Here is an 11,781-nt window from a genome sequence, read left to right on the forward strand (position 1 = left end):
TTAAATTTGTATTTTGACCAATGGTCTACTAGTAAGATGGGCATAAAATTGTAAATTAACACTTGTAGTATATATTTCCAATAATAACTTCGCTTCATGTGCACTTTTTTCCTCTGCTTATATGTTGGTTGTGCACAGTGTCCGAAACATGATTATTATTCTAAATTACGTTTGCATTAGGGATTCGATAAATTTGACTTAATGGTTACATTCGAAGCTGAAAAAAAAAAACAAAAAAAAAAACGTCACAGATCATAAACACAACTCGTACCTAATATGTTTTGGAATATACAACTGCGTTTCTTGTGTTATTTTGAAATTTAAGGTACGCTTTTGCCATTTTCGTTGATTGGATTTTCAATTAAAAAGATTAGTAGTTCTTACTGATTAAATATAAAGATACACAAATTGAATATAATATTTATTTCATAAAATGATCAATACTACAAGTGTCTCTAGCATCCATAAAAGTTCTTATTTCTAAGTATCCCGTTAGTTACCTGACCTGAGGGGCATTGACCGAAACCAATATCATATGAAAAAGGAGATCTTTTCACTTTCAACTCATTCTTTTGTGTAATACATGTGCTTCTGCAATTCTAATGATTTATATACATGTAAAATGCACAACAAAAATACAAACACTGCGTCTGAACATAAAATTACTTTCTCATTCAGAATTAGAAAACGGGCCTTCTAAATCATAAATATATTCCGGTAGATTTGTTTGTTTTGGATTTAACGCCATTTTGCGACCAGTGTTCCTGGATTCTGCACTTGTACAAAACTATTCTCTACAAGTTACTGTCAGCTTCCCAACATGAATCAGAGGGGAGGACGAATGATTTCGGACAGAATGTCTTAAGCTTTATCAAATCGTCACGGGGAACATGCTCCTTACCCGAGGATCGAACTCACAACTCAGCGATCCCTACATCTGCGCTCTCCCAAATGTACTAAGCGGGCGGTTTGTTACAATATAATCAAGCTCCCGTGGATTGCGTTACTTTTCTTAAAACACAAACTTTTATAATCTTTGTTCTGATTCATAATACAGCCATTTATAATACACACTAAAACACAGTGCTGCATTTGGCAACTCATAAATTATTTACATGAGATTAATGATCACTGCTGATTAAAATACTCTGTCGTTAATTGAAACTAAAACAATTATCTAAAAATAAAGACCCCTGCAACACCTATACGAACCGAACTACAGTATCCGAAACTACAAACACAAATCCCCCACATGCCATTTCAAAATAAGACCTACGTGCCAAGATCATCCGTGCAAACACAATCCTAAACCCTGACAGATCAGCCCTATTTGTCGTGACAGGGGTGAGAGGTGGGGATGGAGGAGGGGCCATGGTCACAATAAACACAAGCGGAAGATCCCATCACCAGGCGGGTCATATCATCCATAGCATTACACACTACATACCCCATACTAAAAACTGGACCGCAGAGATACAATTTAGAGCCAATTTAAAATAAAATCATACGCAATATTGCAATACTAATGTAATGCAAATCTACTAAATATTAATTATTCGTGTATTTTACATTATACCTGGATACCTTAGACTTTACTTCCGAATCAATTACTTTAAGACAGACCAATGAAAACCGATGCAACATGATGTGAGTCAGAAGATGTATTTATATATGACATTTTCATGATAATTGCTATTTCATTTACACTAAATAGATTATTTATAACTAAATCAACGTCAAAAATGTATCAGGAACTACAACGTGTATATAAAATACAGAAATTTCGGCACCAATGACTATCAAAAAGTTACGTTTTCCTTACAAATCATAACTTATTTCATCATACAATGGGCAGAAAGATAAATCATAAAACTCATCCTAAGCCATATTTTGACTTAAATACTATATACATATTCTGTACACAACTGGTTCTATAATTTCTTAGTTTATTTCCACATACTCCCAATCTAATGTTGTTTTAGAATGTGATATAATTATTTTACGACTGAGTCATATAGCTTTACAAATGCATCCACATAAAAATAAATTTACTAAAAAGGTCTTGAGTTTTCAAATATGATATCTTAATAGTAATAGGTGGAAGACTCTCTGGAAACAGTTCTAGTTTGTTAAGATAGTGTTCCAATTTTTGAGTACTCGTTGTCCGTATTTAACACTTGTATATCTTTGTCAGAAACATCATAATCTCCTTCTTGGTGTTTTGTTTCGCCGCTTGAAGTATGTAATTTGTTAGGAACGCCATAAACATTATCCGGTCTGCTACATTTGCGTGATGCATTATTTATATGACTATAAGTGTCTCCTTCAGAGTGGGTATCTTTTATATTACTTGTACCTTGTTCCCGAGCGCCGTTTCCCAAAATGCTCGATATACCGTATACATTATCTGTTTTGCAGGTTTTCAGTTGTTCACCGTTTATATGATTGTAGGCATCTTCATCTGTGTCACCAAATCTATCTGGTTTGTTATCAGCTTTGGTCACCAAAGCTTCCATTTCAGCAGTATCGTAAGTGACTTCTTCCGCTTTGATAGCAACGTTTTTTCTTTTATTGTATGCATGGTCGTACGTTGCATTGATATCTGTATCCAACTTGTTATAGATATTTCCGGTTTCAACTTCTTTATTTTTCTTAGTAGAGCATGTCGTGTCGTATGTGGTGTCAGTCTTTGTTATGTCAACAGCATGGTCATGTAAATAGTTTTCTTGTGTCATGTGACAATTTGAAGAAGTGTCATGTGAATTTGTACGTTTGTGTGCACATTTACACCTATTTCTGAAACGAAACAAAATACTTCGTAATATAATATAGACAGACACTTCGATACTTTACAAAGCAAACACTTAGAGACCGTACCATAGCTCTTTGTATACTTTGATTTTTCAAACTAAAGTGATTTTTACAAATGCACCGGTTACGATAAAAATGTAAATAAAAGACTCCGTCTATAATCTTTGAAATGTATTAATGACACTCGATCTCATTCATAATACTGATTGACAGTGAATGCTAATGACTCCATGTGTTGCAGAAAGGTATTTAGTTTGTAACTGTACTTTCCCATCAGTTGAAATCCTCTCAAAACTGGTAAAATAATTACTTATATTTGGACAAAGCTCACGGTCTTTTCCGTTAGACAGCTGCTAAAAGGGCAAATATAAAAGATTCAGTGTAAGTTTTATTTCACTGGTACTACCAGTTAGTAAGTTCATACTCTTAATAACACGTCAGAGAAATTTGGGCAAATTTGACCGATTATGACGTTGGCAGCATTAGATTATATTTTTTCTTGACACGAAAATTGCCGTTATGTTAGGTAACAAAGCGAATACGCCGATAATTCGGAGTCACCGATTATTGTTCCAGTTCACGCAATGTAATCCAGGCAATTAAACTGCATAGCTATTAGCTGCTGCTGTTATAGAGAAGTGGTAGAGTGTCTGCCTTAGGTGTGAGAGGTCCTGGGTTCGAGTCCCAGTTAGAGCTTCACTATTTGCATCATGCTAAAGCATAGTTTTGCTGTTAATAGACTGTTCCAGATGTTCTAATTTTTTAGCACACAGTATCATGGATCATTATTTAGCAATCCAGATTAAAGTTGAACGTTAAATCAAATGCACCCAATTAGTAAATATTCACTATATTATGTCCCTTTGATATTTATGCTCTCCATGTTCGAGAAGAGTTACATTTCCTTGACCACAAATTGTTTTAACATGAAAATATTAAATGCTCATAACTCCATACTTCCGGTTAAAATATTGTCTATATTTCTGGGGGTTTTTTTTGAGAAATATATGGACATTTTTCTTCATTTCAAAGCTTTTTAACTTCAAACCTATGATTTGAAAAACTTAGGTACTATCTCTAAAACACTGTTTCAAAATATAAATTATCAATTGTAAGGAAAATCCTAATCATCCGTTTCATATATAGATATCAAAATAATTGCATATCGACAAAAATAGGTTTTCTTTTCAGTAATTTCTCTATTTTAGACATTGTTAAATATAAAATTTATATGTTATCATTGTTTATCATACATCAGTGTAGTAACATGCAATTCTTAAAATAGAGCAGATATTGCCTGACACTCCTGTCTACATTTTACACAAAACACACATTCATGAAAATATTGTGACATTTAGAACGTACGTACCGTCTTTTAAGGATCATTACGGCACAAACAACTACACCAAAAACAAGTAAGACAGAGCCCACTGAAGCGCCGATGATAGGCCATACATCTGAATCTACAAAGAAAATTATTATTATTATTATATAAGATTTATATAGCACCCTTTTCATTGATAAACACGTTCAAAAGGCGCTTTACATATAGCAGAAAGAGCCACACAGGGCGCGAAATTCACCCTCTACTAGTACAGACACAAAGCGATCTGACCAGAGGGAAAGAGTGAGATAAAGCCCCCAGAACAGACAGAGAGAACGTTTTAGATACAGACGTGTCCGGCTAACTTAGCCTAGCTCTTTGCGAATAGACAGTCTGGTTCTTTAACGTGCCCCGTGTATAACACCGATACACGCGAAGCCGTCTTTCCTGGGAAGAACCAGTACAGACCTCTAGTTAGGTGGGAGACACTCAAGAGCATCTCATAAATTTCCAGTGCCTGGACCGGGATTCGAATCCCGGACCTCTGTATCATCGGCCTACCTGCGGCTATTTTAAATAGTGGCAAATAACACAGCAGAAACTATGTATTCTAATTGGTATTAGCCTGAAATAAATCAACGTTATGTTCGTCATTCAGAAACTTACTAACTTCAGCATTATTTTGATATAATAACTTTAAAATAGCTGTCATAAAGTTAAAGTAAACTCGTACTTTATATTCCAATATTAAGATTTTCTGCTAAATTCTTAAAACTGTTTTTATTCAGAAATAAGCAGTGTCAGTAGCGAAGATGATGTGTAAATCTATTCGTTCAACCGTGTTTTAATTGGTGCGTTTAGTGATGTACAGTCTATAAAAGTTTATCTTTTTAATTGTAAAATTATGATATTCGGTTTGGTCATACTAATATAATTGACTCTATACGGAGGAATGATCATAACATTTAGTATTAGAAACTTCATGAAACAACTCTATTCTTCAAATGTTACTACGCATTAAAAAGATCATAATATTTATAAAACTGAGTTTACATTTATGCCAGTAGATAATTTTACTGCTTACTTTAATCGCTTATGTAAAGAGATGTTTTGGATTCATAGGTTTAAACAATGCAACCTAACGCGTTCAGTTTCAAAACTTTTAAAATTGGGGGCTTTTGACAATTTCTGTGATATGCAGGCTCCATAACCTCTGAACTCTTTTTCTAAATTCCAGTTTGTTTAGTTCAGACCATTGTTTTCCTGTTTAGGGCAACTGCGGACCATACGCCGCTTTCCGTGGATTACACACCTGTGTATCTCTGAAGGTTCTATTAGCAACACCTATGGATGTCTCTAAATAGTGTTTGATAGTTGTAACATGTGTAGATGTTGAGTTCACCTCAACCCGGGGCTAGAGGGCGTAGACGGTAGCATGTATTTCCATTACAAAACATGTACAGGCTCAATTTAACCGAGCCTGCAACATTTTCATTTTTGTCGTGATGAGCGACCTGTGGATGTTCCATTTTTTCCCCTATTTTAATCGCTTATGCTGGAAGATGTTTTGGAATCATAGGTTAAAACAATGCAACAAATCGGGTTTAATTCCAAAACTATGTTTGATGTTTGCTGTTTAATGACCACTAGAAATATTGTTATTCCCTATTATCTGTTTTAAATATTTTTCGGGGAACTTCATGCATCTTGGATTCGATATTATGGGTTTGTAAATATTCATATTTTGATGACTATGCAAAAGAATGAATGTACGTCTTCGCTGAACGTCAGTAAAATAAAGTTTAAATTATTGTTTATATCGTGATGGTTTTCGTATTTAACAGAAAGAACAGAGTCTGACCTGGCTTGTCTGCACTTTGTTCCTCATTCGTGTCAATGAATCCAGGATCAGTGGACATGTCTGGCGGTGGTGTTGTAGTCTCCGTTTCCGGTGCTGCAGTACTGAAATCTACAAAACAGGAGAGTAATGATTTGCATACTAATGTCAAATAGAGAAAACAAAGTATGCCTATAATACTAAATCTGGATAAAGAAAAAGATATTTGGATATGTATCGATGTATAAAATACGAATAGCGGTTAGAACAGTACAGCTTTGTATTTTGAAGAAGTAGTTCCACTTTATTAACTGTAGACATTTAATATCATATACAACGTATCTATGTTTAACGGTACAAACTAGGTTGATATTATTGGATATTTATCATTGTTCCGTCTTTCTTTACTAGTACAGTTCCACATGGAATTAGTCGCATTATTGTGACATCAAGTTTCATTTCCATTACGTAATAAGGCAGCTATTTCTTATGTGTCTTCATTTCAGGTATTTCTGTTTTAATGGTTGGCATCAGCTTTCTTACAGAGAAAATATCATATGATTACTTGAATTCTTGTCAAAAAACAATGTAGAAATTATGTATTCTAATAGGTTTTAGCCTGAAATAAGTCCACATTATGTTCGTCAGTCAGAAACTATTTATTTCAGTATTATTTGGATATGATAACATCATGTTAGACTTTATATAGCTTGCATTAAAGTTAAAGCTGTTACGGTCGCTAGCGTATAGCCTCACGTTTAAAACCAATTTCTGACAAATGCGTCAGGGAGTCGACTCTTTGGCTCACTGATTAGAGCATTGGTCTTCTACCTGTGCGACCATGGTTCAATCCCGCCTCAGGCACTTGGGATATTTCTTTATTAAATTCTATCCTCTTCAATTTTTGTTAGGCTCTTAAATGCGTAAGAAATTAAACTCGTATTTTATATTCCAATACTAAGATTTTCTGTTAAATTCTTAAAACTGTTTTAATTCAGAAATAAGCAATGTCAGTGGCAAAAATGATGTTTCCAGCTATTCGTTTTTTTTATTGCCCAACCATCCAGAGTGAAACACACATTACTGGATGTGCCACTTTTGTAAGCATAAACGATAATGATTTTGTTTGGTTAAACATCACATCGACACTATTTTAGGTCAGGTGGCATCTTTCCAGCTTATCATGGTACAGGAAGACCCTAAGTGTCCGTCCGATTATTATATGGGTAGAACCACCGATCTTCTCGTGAATTCTACAACACAAAAGAAGTTTTTCATTGTTCAAAAATGTGATATTCAGTATGTTTGTTCAAACGACTCTAAACGGAGGAATAGTCATAACATTTGGTATTACAAACTTCATGAAACAATAATTCTATTCTTTAGTTGTTACTACGCATTATGTTTAAAAATATCATAATATTCATATAACTGAATTTACATATATGACAATAAATAACGTTACTTGTTACTTTTATCGCTTATGTAAAGAGATGTTTTGCATTCGTAAGTTCAAACAGTGCAACCTAACGCATTCAGTTTCAAAACTGGTGACTTTTGACAGTTTCTGTGATATGCAGGCTCCATAACCTCAGATCCCCTTTCTCAATTCCAGATTGTTTAGTTCTGCCCATTGTTTTCTCGCTTAGGGAAAGCCTTTTATTTTAACTGGGGACCGTACGCAGCTTTTCATTGAATTACACACCAGTGTATCATTGAAGGTTCTATATGCACAATGGTACTAATACATCTGCGGATGTCTCTAAATTGTTTTTGGTACTAGTATCATGTACAACCTGGGGTTAGAGGGCGTAGACGGTAGGCATGCATTTCCATTACCGAACATGAACAGGCTCAATTTAACCGAGCCTGCAACATTTTCATTTTTATCGTGTTGAGCGACCTGTAAAGCTCCACAGCTACAGCTTAAATGCGTGATAAAGTTGTAACCTAAAAAGCACAAGCTGTGTTGCGTGTCTCAATTTCTAAGCTGTGTACCTAACAGCTGGAGCAAAGTTTTCGTTCTATCACATCATTTTTATCTTTCGCTCTGTAATATCATTTTTACTCTGCTTTTTACTTTTACTAACTGGCATGTACTCTGCACACTTTAGTTGTTTACTAATCATTTACCCACAAACTGCAGCTGAAGTGTGTATATTTATTGCAATGTAAAGCAAATATCCCTTTTCATCAAAAGTAGAGATTAGCCAATTTGAATATTCAGCTTGTTCCGTCCTAAACTAAGTGCTAGGCAAAATCTCTTTAAATTCATTATTTGTATGAAATAAACGGAATTTCAAGGACTGCAAGTCGCGCTTGGACTTTTATAAATGTCTCATATTTATTTATACTGGTACTGATGATAAACCCGAACAAAAAATGAGGTTTTCTACCTGTACCTTTTTTATTTCTGCAAATTGTAATCAACGGTCGGTATCAAAATAAAGCTTAACCTTTGCTGAAAACTTTACATAATTCAAATTTATATTTAGTAAACAAACTCACACGAAGTGAGGCCCGGAAAGGGGTATGTAAAAAGGGGATTGTATGAATGTTGACTGATGATAAATTCGAACATTTTGTCATTTACAAAATTTTCTTGGTATTATTATGTTGAAACTTTCCCCAAAAAGCTGCAACAGTCATTCCTGATCAAGTAATGAAAAGTTACCAAATGTCAGTCCTTCATGTTTCGACAGTGAGCATGCACCATAAAACACCCTCTTCCCCAGTAATTTTGGATAAATATTTTATATACAAATTTATGTAAGTCATTTATTTATACAGAATATTTACTAATTTTGTTTTTGTTTACACCAGTTGGTGTTGTAAGTGGAAACTATTAGATGGTGTGTTCAATTTTATAAATAACCGATTGCAATCGAATATTTCCAAGGTGGTCGACTTTATCATCTGTCCGGGTTTATCATCAGTACCAGTACCTGTTTTTTTTTATCCAAAACATAAATGTCCCCAGCAGTGAATCTTATTAAACAACTTTGTTTTATCCCGGATATACATAATCATACTGCATACATGCTTGGGTGAATTGAAGTTGTGGATTGGGAAGGGGTATTATTTAAGTTTAGGAATGACCAAACTGTCCGCAACAAGTACGTAAATTGATGTAGATATTTGCATGCTTGTCCAAAATCCAGGGCCACAAACATCAATTGTTGGAACTATGAATGAAAAATGCGTCTCTAATGACAAAATGACGTGTTCAAACAGGATTAACCAATCAAAATGCTCCATCTGGTAAGTTAAAACATTTGAAATGAATTGATATATTTGATTTGTCTTGGACTACTTGATTTTATCTGACGAAATGCATCTGTATGGAAATGACTGATGATTTCCTCGCAGAACACACTTGGCTAAGCGGTAGCGGCTGCGATACGTTGTAGAGGCTGAACTGTTTTGCATTTATTAAAAGCTGTAAAAGATCCTTTGGAAGCAAAGAATGCAACCAAGAAGAATAATAGCAGACTCGGTTTCATTGAGTCTGTTAATGAGAGGTAATGAATGTGCAATTCCTCTCACACCCTCTAGCACCGGCTTAAGCGGAACTCTATGATACATATGTTAGATGGACTCCACGATCCCAAAGGACCAGAAGGAGAGAGTTTCTAAAAAAAAGCTGTAAGCTTCCTACCCAATCCTATAAGCTGATATATGTAACATTGTAACAAATGCAATTATGTTAAATAAATATTGTTTAAACCAAAGGACCAGACAATATGACAACACTGAATCCAAGTACGGAGAAGCTTGAAAAACGTTTTACAGCCACCACATGGCACTTAAAGTTACTGTTGTGATAAGTAATAAAATCTGTAAAAAGATCATTTGAAAGCAAATAATGCAACCAAGAAGAATAATAGCAGACTCGGTTTGTTCATGAGAGGTAATGAAATGTGCAACACCTCTCCCGCCCCTAGCGCCGGCTTAAGCGGGACTTTATTACACATAAGATGAATAGAAACCAGGATCCCAAAGGAAAACATCTCGATAGATATTACCTAAACTGTGTCAATTGTGAAAGATGCTCATGACCTATAAAATAAAAGCAACATTTAGTCACTTTATTATTGCTGCATACACTCTTAGGAAACATAAAGACGTAGCGTCAAACTCATCTGATGTGATACAAAAACAAATGAGTTCTCAATATCAAATCGACATGCTTGATATCAAAATATTTTAAACAGCATATCGAAAAAAGTGAGTTCTCAATATCAAATCGACATGCTTGATATCAAAATGTTTTAAACAGCATATCGAGTTTTACACTCTCCTTGTATTAGAATCTTTCACTAGGGTAACGTATGTTTACTGGACTTAACAAGTTATTTACCATTGTCTGTAGAAACCTGTCTACCTGGTGTTGAAACTGTTGTTGAAGTTTCTGGTGATTCCGTCGGAACTGTTGTTAATAAGAAAAAATAAAAACACATAAATATACTAATCCGCTTTTTGACTACCCAATTATTACGGATTTAAATGTATTGTCAACGTATCTTAAGTGAAAGCAAATAAGTTATTGAATTCTTAAGAGCTGGAATACAAAGACATCAAATGTATTTATTTATTGTACTGAAAATACTTGCCGTTTCTGCAAAGTGCCCTCTGTGCGGTTGCTGCTTTGAATTTCAGAAATGTGCGAGACCCTTTACTTTTTGTCAGATACCCAAATCGAATATTACTTAGACGTTTGTCGTATTCTGTAAAATCATAAATAGATACAAAAATACTTCATTGGTACAATTTGTTTGTCGAAAGATACTTAATTTAATAAATTTCTTTAAAAAGCAGTACTACTTTCCGCTACAAAATTAAAAAAGCAATGCCTCTTTCTTTTGATACATTAAAAAGAAATGCCCTTTTCTGTTGAAACATTTGATTAAATAAGCAATACCTTCTTATTCAGTATATGTCTCTTTCCATCGAAACATTCAATACGAAATGCCTCTTTCTGTTGTAACATTAAAAAATAATGCCTATTTCTGTTGGGACATTAAGTAAGCATTGTCTCTTTCCGCTGAGAAATTAGATAAGCGAATTATCTTATGAAACATTAAATAAGAAATGTCTCTTTCTGCTGAAGCATTAAATAAGCAATGACTTTTTCCGCTTAAATATTAAAAGGCTTTTTCCACTGAATAATTAATTATCACATATATGTATTCGTAAATAATCTTGTTGCCACGAAATGTGCATTTATCAATACAGTCTAGTGTGAATATGCAAGTGTAACATGTAGAAGGACCAAATAACACAGTCCAGTCACATGATAATTGTTTCTTAATTCAATTTTACACGCTCTGCCAGACCATTACTTATACTTAATGAAAAGAATTAGAGTTAAAATACCGGCGTATGTATATATCACACTACTGCTGATAATACTGGTCCATACAGGAGTATTGATACTTTCACTTGCTGTTTGCAATTTTGCGTAAGTTAAGGGATGGCCTTCATTACCGAAACACAAATTTGCAGACTCCCTCCAATTATTAGCATTACGGGAAGGAAGATCGTCATATCCTACAAGCAAAATAAACGTATAAAGCAAATATAATGATACCGTAATGACGATAATTGTTTCTTATAAAATTTATTATACATGCATAAGTTCCATTGTCTGGACAATTTTAGTTACTTGGCAAACGTAATAGTTAAAGGACCGATACGAGTGCATTATCGTAAATATCATGGTGTTGGGTGCAATTATGAGTTTCCTGGAAGAAATTAATCAAAGTATTTGATATAGGTCACCGTAGCTCAGTGGTTAAGGCGCCCGCCT

The 11,781-nt window shown here is 34.3% G+C and overlaps 1 protein-coding gene across 1 annotated transcript; it reads right to left on the reverse strand.

Annotated features, from left to right (window-relative positions):
- Nucleotides 1-408: 408 nt before the first annotated feature.
- LOC128551868 (uncharacterized) lies at nt 409-11,572 on the reverse strand. The gene is made up of 6 exons (XM_053532795.1): nt 11,349-11,572; nt 10,586-10,699; nt 10,333-10,401; nt 5,997-6,104; nt 4,181-4,274; nt 409-2,796 (listed from the first exon to the last, which is right to left on the reverse strand). Exons 4-6 carry the CDS (start codon nt 6,052-6,054, stop codon nt 2,130-2,132), a joined length of 819 nt encoding a protein of 272 aa, XP_053388770.1. The 5' UTR covers nt 6,055-6,104; nt 10,333-10,401; nt 10,586-10,699; nt 11,349-11,572; the 3' UTR covers nt 409-2,129.
- Nucleotides 11,573-11,781: the final 209 nt, after the last annotated feature.

The sequence above is a fragment of the Mercenaria mercenaria genome, unplaced genomic scaffold, assembly GCF_021730395.1.
Source record: "Mercenaria mercenaria strain notata unplaced genomic scaffold, MADL_Memer_1 contig_1783, whole genome shotgun sequence".
NCBI classification, from domain to species: Eukaryota; Metazoa; Mollusca; class Bivalvia; order Venerida; family Veneridae; genus Mercenaria; species Mercenaria mercenaria.